The sequence below is a fragment of the Hibiscus syriacus genome, unplaced genomic scaffold, assembly GCF_006381635.1.
Source record: "Hibiscus syriacus cultivar Baekdansim isolate YM2019G1 unplaced genomic scaffold, ASM638163v2 tig00112443_pilon, whole genome shotgun sequence".
Taxonomy (NCBI): domain Eukaryota; kingdom Viridiplantae; phylum Streptophyta; class Magnoliopsida; order Malvales; family Malvaceae; genus Hibiscus; species Hibiscus syriacus.
In genome coordinates this window covers 1,102,657-1,116,856 of record NW_024063332.1, presented here as the reverse complement: position 1 = coordinate 1,116,856, position 14,200 = coordinate 1,102,657, and the positions used below count along the sequence as shown (strand labels likewise).

Below are 14,200 nucleotides of genomic sequence, written 5' to 3'. Positions count from 1 at the left end.
CCCAGTAAATAGCTCCCTTTTTCTTTGCACAAGTTTTCATCTTTTCTTCTTTGGAGGAACCAAAAAAACATATAAATTACACGCCCTAGGGTCTTCGCCTTCCCTTCTCCCTGTCTTCAGCACTCTAACAACGAAAAACCCTAAAACCCCACTTTTTTACATTGTTTTATAATGCAAAAGAGCTCATTTTTATTTGATTTCTTCACATTTAAGGTAACCTCTCAATAACCCAAATCTCAAAATCCCATCTCTTTTCAATCTCTTCAAGAACCCAGAGTTTGAATCGAATAAAGTTTGTAACTTTTTGCGCTTGGAATCATCGACTATTCAAGGACAGGACCGTTAAAAAGGGAAAAAATTCAATATGGATGATGTAGAAAAGGCAATATTGATTAGCTTTGATGAATCAAGTGCCATAGATTCAGAGTTAAAGTCACAAGCAGTGAACTATTGTCAGAAACTTAAAGAAAACCCATCAATTTGTAGCCTTTGTATTGAGAAGTTGTGTTTTTGCAAACTCGTTCAGGTTCACTTTTGGTGTTTACAAGCTTAACAAGAGGTTATTAGGGTGAAATATGGGTTCATGAGCTTGGAAGAGAAGAATTTCTTCAGAAAGTCTACTTTTTCGATGGCGTGTTTAGAATGCATCGATGATAAGATGTGTGCTGTTTTGGATGGTCCTCCATTTATAAAGAATAAGCTTTCTCAGGTTTTGGTTACTTTGATTTACTTTGAGTACCCTTTGATTTGGTCATCGGTTTTCGTTGATTTCTTGCCACATTTGAGTAAAGGGGCAGTGGTGATAGATATGTTTTCTCGAATTTTGAATGCATTAGTTGATGAATTGGTTAGTGTGGATTATCCACGGACACCTGAGGAAGTGGCGGTTGCGGCAAGGGTTAAGGATGCAATGAGGAATCAGTGTGTGCCTCAGATTGTTAGAGCATGGTATGTCATTGTGTCTATGCATAGGAATTCGGATCCCGAAATATGTGCTACTGTTTTGGATTGTATGAGGAGGTATGTTTCCTGGATTGACATTGGGTTGATTGTGAATGATGCATTTATTCCACTTTTGTTTGAGTTGATTTTGGTCGATGGTTTGTCGGAACAACTTCGTGCTGCTGCCGCTGGATGTGTTTTGTCAGTGGTTTCTAAGCGAATGGATGCGCAGTAAAAACTATCACTATTGAAGAGTCTTCAAATAAGTTGAGTTTTTGGTTTGGCATCTGACGATAATGATTCTGAGTTGGTTTCAGGAATAGCAGCCTTGATTACAGGGTATGCTGTTGAGGTTTTAGAGTGTTCCAAAAGGGTGAACTCAGAAGATGGTAAGCTGGTTTCCGCAGAGCTTTTAGATGAAGTTTTGCCAACAGTTTTCTATGCAATGCAGACTTGCGAGATGGATGCAGCATTTAGTATTGTCCAATTTCTTTCGGGTTATGTTGCTACCATGAAAACCGTTTCTCCTTTGCAAGAGAATAAAATGCTTCACATAAGTCAGATACTGGAAGTGATTCGTACTTAGATTCATTATGATCCCATGTACCGCAATAATCTTGATATATTGGATAAGATTGGGGAGGAAGACGAAAACAGGATGTCGGAATTTAGAAAGGATCTATTTGTGTTGGTACGGAATGTGGTTCGAGTAGCACCTGATGTCACTTGGATCTTTTGTCGCACCCCAATTTAGGGGCTAAAATTTTAAAATTATAAAGTAGTGGATTTAATTGGTATTTTGAGTAGATAATTGAAGATTAAATTATAAAATTTCAAAGTTGGTAGACCGTTTTATAAAATACAGAAAATTCAGTGACTAAATCTTAAATTTAACCATTTTTCGTATATGTTGAAAATATATATCATTTCCCGACTTCTGCAAATTTTTCTCATTTTCCTCTTCCCTTCAACCCCATTTAAACTTCGATCTACTCACCGTCCGGCCTCCGTTCGACGAACTAAAACCACCATCGTATTCATTGTCAACCAATAAATAAAAACCCTTAAACCTTTCGTCGTTAATCGTCGTCGTTCGTCGTTAATTTCAGTCGTAAGTATCGTCAATTTTAACTCAATTTTCGTTGATTTTCCGTCGTTTCACGCCGATCCGACCATCTGTTTTCGACACCTCCCACACCATCATGTTCCTTGCATCGTTCTGAGTCCATCGGTATTTTCTGTTTCTCCATCGTCGCCGGAGGGGTGAGAAAGTCAAAGTTTTCGATGTTTCAGAATCGAACTCTCCGCCGTTCAAAATTGTTAAGTGTCTCAAAATGCCATAAAATAATTTTTTAATTTTTTTTTCGATATTTATAGGAGCTCCGAGGACGCCCCACGCGTCTCCCCCTACATGTGGGGATTGTTCTGAACCGGTTGACGAAAAAAAAAGAATTTGGGTGTTAGTTTTGTAAATATTTCTAAAATGGTGCCTAATATGACCGACGTTGACCGGTCGTTAACTTTCATTAGGTATGCCTATCTTAACATTTTTTGACATTTTGAATCCGTTTTTGGGGTCAATTTTCCAAATTTGAACCCGGTAAGCTATTTTTTACTAATTTATCACCCGCTTCGATTTGTATTTCGAAATTAAGCTCCGTTTTTTATATAATTTATGTTAATATGTGTCTGAGGAATTATTGGGAGATGAATTAAAGATCGAGGATATTCGAATGAAAATTTAATGGTCGATCAGTATTGCACGGAAATCGAGATAATACTTTACTACCTCTTTATGCTTATTGGAATATATTGATATTGGTAAATGCATGAATAAGATAATATTGGTCTCATATGTGTTGTTAATTAATTTCTACACTCGATCCGAATACGATAAAAATTTGGTAACTGATTATGGTTTAAATGACTTTTATAGGAAATTGAGGGATTGTTATAATTAAAATTATAAGTTATGTGTTTAGTGATAAAAGAATCAGTTTAGATCTGTAACTTATAAGTTATTTCATCAAAGGTACTTGGATGAGAAATTATGAGAATATTCCGGTAAGGTAAAATTACGAAAATACTCTTATGTTGTATGATGACAAGAATTGTCACTGAAAGTTGGTTAATAACTCTGAAAAGACATATTGATCTGATAAAATTACAGATGTGCATAAGAAATGCTAGTTTTGCTTAGAAAATTTGAATAATTGGTTTTTAACCCCATAAGGGTTTATGCAAGATGCTAGAAGTCTGTTAAGGGAATCATTTCAATATCAGAGAATGTTCGGAAAAGCAATTAACCATAGGATCTCTAAATTATAATTATTTTTCGTTAAGAGTTAATACCGAAGTTATCTGATTAAGAAATTACGAAAATACCCTTGAGAAATAAAAATAGTCCGAGTTGACCTTGAATGAGAAAGTACTTTGAGGATTTGTACTTAACTCGATAAATTACAGATTTAATTGTTAAGATCCTGTATTTGTACAAAAAATTTATGATAACCTGTTGGTAACTTCTGAGAAGACAACTGACCTGAAAAATCTCCGAGTTAAGAATAAATTATCGAAGGTGCTCTTTAGTCAGAATTATTCGAAAGGTCTGGAAAAGATGATACGTTTGAATTAAATAATATCATATGGAAGGAAATGATTGAAATACACCAGATCTATAAAATGACCAAAATACCCCTGTAGTGAAAATGACCCAAGAATATCACCAAGCTCAGGAATGCTTGGATATCCTCGAGCTCTATAATGAATGGAATAAAATTAAACACCAAAATAACCAAAATACCCTTATAGCCTATAATAGGTAAATGTCTTGGATTAATTAAGGAATCCAAATAAGCATATGTGTTGGACTACATTTAAAAGTATAGAGCACAGCTTAAGTGAGTTGATCAATCTTAATGATATGTCAGTATCTGAACGTAATAGATATTACTTGAATACGTGTTCGTCTTCTCAAGTGCGACTCAATGATAATTTTGGAAGTATTCAGCTCAGATCAACTCTAAATCGCATTCAGTACTAAGAATTTGATATTTGTTCGAAAAATCAACCACGAAGATCGAACTGAACTAAACAAAAGTACAATATGTATCTGAAATTAAGAAGACGTTCGATTTACTCTGGAAAACTCTGAAGTAACCGAGATAGGCTTGACTATTAAATGAAATAAGTAACATCAATGACTGAGGATTAAATAAGTGATTTGGATGAGTCTTGAAATTTTAATAAACATACATGATGTAATGTTCTTATGGGTCATGAACTACAAATCAAGCACGTCAAGATTTAATGATATCGTGGAAGCGTGGGAATGAAATAAAGAGCATTGGAATATCTGTTAGTTTCCTTAAGATCTATTCACTGATGATTCTAAAGATGATCTATGGACCAAAATTTTTGGTATTAAAGAGTAGATACCCTGGAAGGATAATGAATTGACCAGGCGACAATCATTAGTTTTAGGAGCTGTTCATCTCGAGTTGTTCGATAATCCGATCAATCAACATAGATTGTAAAGGTTCTGAATCTTCGTTCTTCCTTATCAACTCAAACCACTTTGGGTATATCTGAAGATACAAGTAACTCATAAGTAAAGGATTTTGAATACCCTTCTGATTACGTAGAGATTCCGAAAAATGTTCGAATAAGATATTATCCTGATATAAAACATTCTGAATAACTGATGATTTTGTCAGTTAAAAATCTTTTTCAATAATGATTCTAACTTCTGATATTCTATCGATAAACTTAAGATCCATGTTTCTCTGCCCGATAATATTATCCAATAACTCTGAATAATATCTGTAAACACTAGTGTGTTCTCTAATTACATGAATGTTTTATCTGATTTTCGATTTGAAATCTGTTATGATTTCTGTTATGATTTCTGATCTGGATTCTGTTATGATATCTGTGATGAATTCTGTTTTGATTTCTGATATCTCTGTTTACTAACGGAAAAATGTTTTAATTGGGGGTATTATTGAAGGAAGTATTTCTGCAGGTTCCTTTGCTTTGTGCTCAGGGCCTTACAGGTTGTGTGGGTTGGGTGTATGGTTCTGGGAAACCTACACAAACAGATTGTGAAAGGATGGGGGTAAAAATATGTTTTAAAAAGATTTGTTTCTTTTTACTGGTTTTATGAAAACACACTAGATAACCTATTCTGATCTCTTGAACCTAGACATCCGAAATATTTCCATTTGAACTGAAAGCTCACTATATGTTACTACCTGAAATATCAGTAGGATCTCTGCTCAATATAAGGATTTGTAGATGTCTGATCCGATAAGGAAATATATGTTTATCTGTATTTGCATGTTCTTCAGCATCATCTGGTAGTACTGTATTACTGAGCTTTCCGAAGCTCAATTTATTACTCACCATTGCAGGTTAAAAGAATTGTACCAGTGCAACTATCAACTTCAGTAAGGGAGTTCTTCCGGTATTGTTTCCAGAGTATGGTACATATGATTAGGGGGCATGTAATTGTATTTTGTTTTATATATACGAGTCTGAAAATCTGTTTTATTTCTTAATACTGATAAATGATTTTATGAGTTTACATGTTATGATAAAAAGTTTTAAATTTTCCACTATTTTTACAGTGGGTCGCTCCGGTGGTCCTAATGTGACAACCCAGATCAGATCAGGTTACCCGCATCGGTCTGAGGGGGTTACATCTTTATCAGAAATTCATTAGCTAATGCTATTATATCTGTAAACACTAGTGTGTTCCCTAATTACATGAATGTTTTATTTGATTTCTGATTTGAATTATGTTCTGATTTCTGATCTGGATTCTGTTCTGATATATGTGCTGAATTCTGTTTTGATTTATGATATATATGTTTACTGAAGAAAAAATGTTTTAATTGGGGGGTATTGTTGAAGGATGTATTTCTGTAGGTTTCTCGGCTTTGTGCTCAGGGCCTTACAGGTTGCGTGGGTTGGGTGTATGGTTCTGGGGAACCTACACAAACAGATTGTGAAAGGATGGGGGTAAAAATATGTTTTAAAAAGATTTGTTTCTTTTTATTGGTTTTATGAGAACACACTAGATAACCTATTCTGATCTCCTGAACCTAGACATTCGAATTATTTCCATCTGAGTTGAAAGCTCACTATTTGTTACTACCTGAAATATCAGTAAGATCTCTGCTCAACATAAGGATTTGTAGATGTCTGATCCGATAAGGAAATATATGCTTATTTATATCTGCACGTTCTTCAGCATCATCTGGTAGTTCTGTATTACTGAGCTTTCCGAAGCTCACTTTATTACTCACCATTGCAGGTTAAAAGAATTGTACCAGTGTAGCTATCAACTTCAGTACGGGAGTTCTTCCGGTGTTGTTTGCAGAGTATGGTAGATGTGATTAGGGGAATATAATTGTATTTTGTTTTATATATACGATTCTAAAATATACTTTATTTCTGAATACTAATAAATGATTTTATGAGTTTACATGTTATGATAAAAAATTTAAATTTTCTGTTATTTTTATAATGGGTCGCTCCGGTGGCCCTAATGTGACAACCCAGATCGGATCGGGTTACTCGCATCGGTTTGAGGGGGTTACATTTAGTAGTATCAGAGCTATGGTTGAGTCAAAGTTTTCAAGATAGAACGGCCGGTTGAATTTAAAAAAAAAAAGATGTATGATCAGTACATGCCCCTAGACTATAATCGTACTTTTCTGAGCTGGAACTCCAAGGTTGAGTCCCTATCTGTAATGAGCAAACATAGGTTTCCATCCGTTAGGACTATTGTTTTTATAAAGAAATACTAGTAATGTCTGTCTAAATTGTGTAAAGTACCACACGAGCCATGTGAGAGTTACTCATCTGAGAAATTTTGACCCAACTCCGGAAATGAAATTGGGATATGCTACTGCTTTATGTGCCTATTCTCGTAACCAAGACTGAATTGATTCCTCAAGGCAATTTTCGTTTAGATTCTTTTATTGAAATGAGGAGAAGTTTTGATAAGAATGTATACTCAACTGGTTAAGGATTAGTAGAGTATCAATATTTTTGTAAAAGCTACTGAAATATATGAAAGAACTGATGGAAGTTTCATTTCTGCAATTATAGGACACAAATGAATTTCGAGGACGAAATTCTTTTAAGGATGGGAGAATTGTCACACCCCAATTTAGGGGCTAAAATTTTAGAATTATAAAGTGGTGGATTTAATTGGTATTTTGGGAAGAAAATTGAGGATTAAATTATAAAATTTCAAAGTTGGCAGACCGTTTTATAAAGTGAAGGAAATTCAGTGACCTAGTCCTAAATTTAACCATTTTTCATATATGTTGAAAATATATATCATTTCCCCAATCAGGTTCTCTAGATTTTTCCCATTTTCCTCTTCCCCTCAACCCCTTTGAACTCCGATCTACTCACCGTCCGACCTCCGTTCGACAAACCGAAACCACCATCGTATTCATTGTCGACCAATGAAAAAAACCCTCAAACCTTTCATCGTGAATCGTCGTCATTCATCGTTAATTTCAGTCAGAAGTATCGTCGGTTTTAACTCAATTTTCGTTGATTTTCCGTCGATTCACGTTGATCCGACCATCCGTTTTCGACACCTCCCGCACCATCGTGTTCCTTGCATAGTTCTGAGTCCACTGGTGTTCTCCGTTTCTCCGTTGTCGTCGGCGTGTGGAGGGGTAAGAAAATCAAAGTTTTTGATGTTTTCGAATCGAGCTCTCCGCTATTCAAAATTGTAAACCGAGCTTGGTAAGTGTCTCAAAATGCCATAAAATAATTTTTAGAAATTTTTTCGGTATTTATAAGGTCTTCGAGGACGCGCACCACTCGCCGCCCCTTAATTATGGGGATTGTTCTGCACCGGTTAACAGAAAAAACAATTCGGGTGCTAGTTTTGTAAATATTTTTAAAATGGTGCATAATATGTAATTATTTTTTGTTAGGGTGATATTTGTGTAAAATCGTTGACCGTTGACCGTCGTTGACCAGAAATTTGACTAGCGTTGACCGGCCTTGACTTTTTTCAGGTATACCTATCTTGATGTTTTTGACGGCCTGAATTCGATTTTGGGGTCCGTTTCGCCAAATTCAAACATGGTAATCTATTTTTCACTGATTTATCACTCGAATCGATCCGTATTTCAAAATTAAGCTCAGTTTTTATGTAATTTCTGTTAATATGTATCTAAGGAATTATTGGGAGTTGAATTAAAGATCGAGGACATTAGCATAGAAATTTAATGATCGATCAATAATGCACAAAAATCGAGGTAATATTTTACTACCTCTTTATGCTTATTGGAATATGTTGATATTGGTAAATGCATGAATAAGATAATATTGGTCTTATATGTGTAGTTATTTAATTTCTACACTCTATCCGAATATGATAATAATTCGGTAACTAATTATGGTTTAAATGACTTTTATAAGAAATTGAGGGATTGTTATAATTAAAATTACAAGTTTTGTGTTTAGTGATAAAGGAATCAATTTAGATCTGTAACTTATAAGTTATTTCATCAAAGGTACTTGGATGAGAAATTATGATAATACTCCGGTAGGGTAAAATTACAAAAATACCCTTATGTTGTAAGATGACAAGAATTGTCCCTGAAAGTTGGTTAATAACTCTGAAAAGACATATTGATCCGGTAAAATTACAGATGTGCATAAGAAATGTTAGTTTTACTTAGAAAATTTCGATAATTGGTTTCGACCCATGAGGGTTTATGAAAGATGCTAGAAGTCTGTTAAGGAATCATTTCAAGATCAGAGAATGTTCAGAAAAGCAATTAACCATATGATCTCTAAATTATAATTATTTTTCGTTAAGAGTTAATACTGAAGTTATCTAGTTAAGAAATTACGAAAATTCACTTGAGAAGTAAAAATAGTCCGAGTTGACCCTGAATGAGAAAGTAATTTGAGGATTCGTACTTAACTCGATAAATTACAGATTTGATTGTTAAGATCCTATCTTTGTACAAAAAATTTTTGATAACCTGTTGGTAACTTCTTAGAGACAGTTGACCTGAAAATCTCCGAGTTAAGAATAAATTATCGAGGGTGATCTTTAGTCAGAATTGTTCGAAAGGTCTGGAAAAGATGATACATTTGAATTAAATAATAAGATCATATGGAAGGAAATGATTAAAATACACCAGATCTGTAAAATGACCAAAATACCCCTGTAGTAGAAATAACCCAAGAATATCACCAAGCTCAGGAATAATTGGATATCCTCGAGCTCTATAATAAATGGAATAAAATTAAACACAAAAATGACCAAAATACCCTTATGGCCTATAATAGGTAAATGTCTTAGATTAATTAAGGAATCCAAATAAGCATAGGTGTTGGACTATATTTAAAAGTTATGGAGCACAGTTTAAGTGAGTTGATCAATCTTAATGATATGTCAGTACTTGAACGACATAGATATTACTTGAATGCGTGTTTGTCTTCTCAAGTGTGGCTCAATGATAATTTTGGAAGTATTCAGCTCAGCTCAACTCTAAATCGTATTCAATACTAAGAATTGGATATTTGTTCGACAAATCAACCACGAAGACCGAATTGAACTGAACGAAAGTACAATATGTATCCAAAGTTCACAAAACATCCGATTTTCTCTAGAAAACTCTAAAGTAACTGAGATAGGCTTGACTGTTAAATGAAATAAGTAACCTCAATGACTGAGGATTAAATAAGTGATTTGGATGAGTCTGGAAATATTAATGAACATACATGATGTAATGTTCTTATGGATCATGAACTACAAATCAAGCACGTTATGATTTCATGATATCGTGGAAGCGTGGGAATGAAATAAAGAGCATTGGAATATCTGTTAGTTTCCTTAAGATCTATTCGGTGATAATTCTAAAGATGATCTATGGACTAGAATTTTTGGTATTAAAGAGTAGATACCCTGGAAGGACAATGAATTGACCAGGAGACAATCATTAGTTTTAGGAACTATTCATCTCAAGTTGTTCGATAATCCGATCAATCAGCATAGATTGTAAAGGTTCTGAATCTTCGTTTTTCCTTATCAACTCAAACCACTTTGGGTATATCTGAAGATACAAGTAAATCATAAGTAAAGTATTCTGAATACCCTTTTGATTACGTGGAGCTTCCGAAAAATGTCCAAATAAGATATGATCCTGATATAAAAAATTTTGAATAACTGATGATTCCGTCAGTTAAAAAACTTTTTCAATAGTGATTCTATCTTCTGACATTCTATCGGTAATCTGAAGATCTGTGTTTCTCTGCCCGATAATATTATCCTATATCTCTGAATAATATCTGTAAACACTAGTGTATTCCCTAATTACATGAATATTTTATCTGATTTCCGATTTGAATTATGTTCTGATTTCTGATCTGGATTCTATTATGATATCTGTGTTGAATTCTGTTTTGATTTCTGATATCTCCGTTTACTGACGGAAAAATATTTTAATTGGGGGGTATTGTTGAAGGAAGTATTTCTACAGGTTCCTCAGCTTTGTGCTCAGGGCCTTACAGGTTGTGTGGGTTGGGTGTATGGTACTGGGGAACCTACACAAACAGATTGTGAAAGGATGGGGGTAAAAATATGTTTTAAAAATATTTGTTTCTTTTTACTGGTTTTATGGGAACACACTAGATAACCTATTCTGATCTCCTGAACCTAGACATCCGAAATATTTCCATCTGAACTAAAAGCTCACTATCTGTTACTACCTGAAATATCAGTAGGATCTCTGCTCAACATAAGGATTTGTAGATGTCTGATCCGATAAGGAAATATTTGCTTATCTGTATCTGCATGTTCTTCAGTATCATCTGGTAGTTCTGTATTACTGAGCTTTCCGAAGCTCAATTTATTACTCACCATTGCAGGTTAAAATAGTTGTACCAGTGCAGCTATCAACTTTAGTAAGGGAGTTCTTCCGGTGTTGTTTGCAGAGTATGGTACATTTGATTAGGGGGCATGTAATTGTATTTTGTTTTATATATACGAGTTTGAAAATCTTTTTTATTTCTGAATACTGATAAATGATTTTATGAGTTTACATGTTATGATAAAAAGTTTTAAATTTTCTACTATTTTTATAGTGGGTCGCTCCGGTGGCCCTAATGTGACATCCCAGATCGGATCGGATTACCCTCATCGGTCTGAGGGGTTACATCTTTATCAGAAATTCATTAGCTAATGCTATTATATCTTCATCAAACAAGAATGTTGAAGAGGTAGAAGTTGCCCTTTCCCTTTTGTATGCCCTTGGAGAGTCTATGAGTGACGAGGCAATGAGGGTAGGTAATGGACTATTAAGTGAACTGGTCACAAATCTGTTATCAACAAGATTTCCTTGTCATTCAAATAGGGTAGTTGCCCTAGTGTACTTGGAGACAATAGCAAGGTATATGAAGTTCATCCAGGAGAATGTACTATATCTTCCTTTACTTTTGGCTGCCTTTCTTGATGAAAGAGGTATACACCATCCAAACATCTATGTGAGTCACAGGACCAGTTATCTGTTCATGAGGGTTGTTAAACTGCTGAAATCGAAGCTTGTACCTTTCATAGAGACAATTTTGCAGGTATAATTACTTTCCAAACATGTTTTTGAATGTTTATTATGGCTAAATTCTGAAAACTACCTACTGGAATCTTTTATTGACGGACAGAACTTGCAAGATGTCGTCGCTCGATTTACAAGTATGAGTTTTGCGTCTAAGGAACCTACAGGATCTGAAGATGGTGCTCATATTTTTAAGGTATTTATCTCATTTTTATGTTTCTATCAGTGTCGTAACCGGTTTTCATCCGGGCACGAATTTTTTTTATTTGGCGGGAAAAGTGATGTGAATAAATGTTTTTAAAATGATTTCGGAGTTGCCATCGACTTTTTGGGTCAGGTAGGTCGAATACCTAAAAATTATCTTTTAAAAGAGATTTTAAGAAAACATCGATTAAAAGATAAACTGATTTGCGTTTTAACCAAAAATTCGTTCTTTTTAATAATAAAAAGGGATTCGTGGTCGGTTACGTTTAGGGAAAGATTAGCACCCCTACAACGCCCAAAATTGGTACTTTTTAATTATAAATTGTCTCTATTATTAGAAATTTAAAAATTCAAAATATATTTAATTTATAATCCTATTATTTCAAAATTATAATTATGAAAAAAATATTAATTTATATATTTATAAATAAAATATTTATTTATTTAGAAATATCAGAAAAGAACTTCTAGGTGCCTTAAGACAACCATTTTCTTCGATATTAAAAAATAAATAAATAATTAAAACAATTAATATATGATTTAAAAAATAGGATATTTATTTATTTAAAAATATCAGAAAATGGACATCTAGTTGTTTTAAGACTGCCATTTCTTAATATTGAAAAATAAATAAATATATATTAAAATATGATTATTAAAAGTAATTTATGAAATATAAGATTTTAACGAATAAACAAATATTATTTATATATATATATATATATAATAATAAGAATAATAATAAAAAGTAATAATAATAAAATAATATTGCAAATAATAATTAAAAATATAGTATTAAAATATAAAATATTAAAAACAATAATCAAAAATGAAATTTTAATGATTAAAATGTAAAATTATAAAACTAGAGTACTAATTCGAAATATATAAAAGATGGGCATTAAAAGTGTAATTTAACCATAGTTCATAGTACGGGATTAAAATAATAATTACTAAACTATGAGGGACTAAATTTGATATTTACCTTAAATATATTATTTAATACTGGTAAGGACTAAAACATAATAAAATGAAATTCGAAGACTGAATTAGAACTTTCAGAAGTTAGTTCTAGTGACTAAAATGGAATGTTACAAAACTACAATGGCTGCATGTATGGTTTAACCATATGAGAATTTACACAAATACCCCTCCCTGAAACGATGCCGTTCGGGGAGGGTATTTAAAACCCTTTTAAACCGGCCCTAAGGGCCATTATTTCATTTCTCTGGTTTTGCTTCTCTCTCTTTAGAGAGAGAAGCTCTCGTTTTCTCTCGTCGGAAGAGAAAACCGGCATCCGTTTCCGACGCCGATCGCCATCGCCGGCCACCGCTCACGGTGACCGGAACTCCTAAATTACCCTAGTGCATAGATCTCGACCTTCTAAGGCCGAATATGACCTCCGTTTGTCCTAAAACGCTTTAGATCGTTCTAGATCTAAAAAATAAATCGAAGGTTTTTACCTTCGACTTTCGGTTTTCCGACCTCGTAAGGAGAATCTGATGACTGCAGTTTCCTTGGTAAGCTTCTTTCCTCTCTTTTCTTTCAATATTTGGCTGCTGTGGGGGGTTGTTGTGGTTCTGTCTTCCGTTCTTCTCTTCGTTTTTTTTTCTCCTCCCCTTCCTTACAGGAAATGGTGGCCATTTATAAGCCTCGTCGAGAGGCTCCTCAGACCGGTCCAAAGGATGAAAGGCTCGGTGAGTCACCAAAGCTATGCTGGTGACTCACTATAGAGGCGACGTGGATGGTCGGTGTCATGGCAGTAAGGCTTCTGGAATGTTCGTCAGAGGCGTCGTGGTAGTACTGAAGCGTCGGCAACGGACGTGTGGCCTTCTGGAATTAATGGCGGCGGCTGAGGACTTCTGGAGGCGACGACAGCAACAACAGTGCTAGGGTTTAGAAACCCTAGCTAAAACCCTAAATTGGTTTAGGGTTTCCTTTTGGGTCTGGGTCGGTTCTGGTTGGGGCTTTGATTTGGGCTTGTAATTAATAATAAATAATAATATTATTAATAATAATAAAAATAAATAATAAAAATAATAAATATAATAATAAATATAAAAAATCAAATGTAAAAAGCTAGTGTCTTCAGCTGCCCCTCTTTGCTCATTCTTGTATTAACAAGAATAGGGCAAAGACGAAAAGACAATAAGTTTTTTTCATTTGACTTCATTTGATTATGATGGTAATGTTGAACAAAATCTTCTTTGGGATTAGTTCTTCTCATTATGAACTTTTCCACTGGGGATGATAATTTGTCTCCTTTTGTGATGTAATCTGGAAATGTTGATGCTGACCTATCTCTTTCTGTGATAGAATCATGCAAAAGATTGAACAAGTTTTTCTCATTATGAACTTCTTCTTCCTTCTTCAGATGAGTTCTTCTCATTATGAACTCTCTCTGGAAAAGTTGATCCATCGAGTGATGAATTCGAGCAAAAAGTTGAACAAGT

At 34.1% G+C, this 14,200-nt stretch overlaps 1 protein-coding gene across 1 annotated transcript; it reads left to right on the top strand.

Annotated features, from left to right (window-relative positions):
• The first annotated feature begins 628 nt into the window (after window positions 1-628).
• On the top strand, window positions 629-13,603 carry LOC120179641 (exportin-T-like). Its single transcript, XM_039185186.1, has 7 exons — window positions 629-1,100; window positions 1,260-1,520; window positions 11,171-11,562; window positions 11,650-11,739; window positions 13,000-13,085; window positions 13,378-13,444; window positions 13,535-13,603. Exons 1-7 carry the CDS (start codon window positions 629-631, stop codon window positions 13,601-13,603), a joined length of 1,437 nt encoding a protein of 478 aa, XP_039041117.1.
• The last annotated feature ends 597 nt before the right edge of the window (window positions 13,604-14,200 follow it).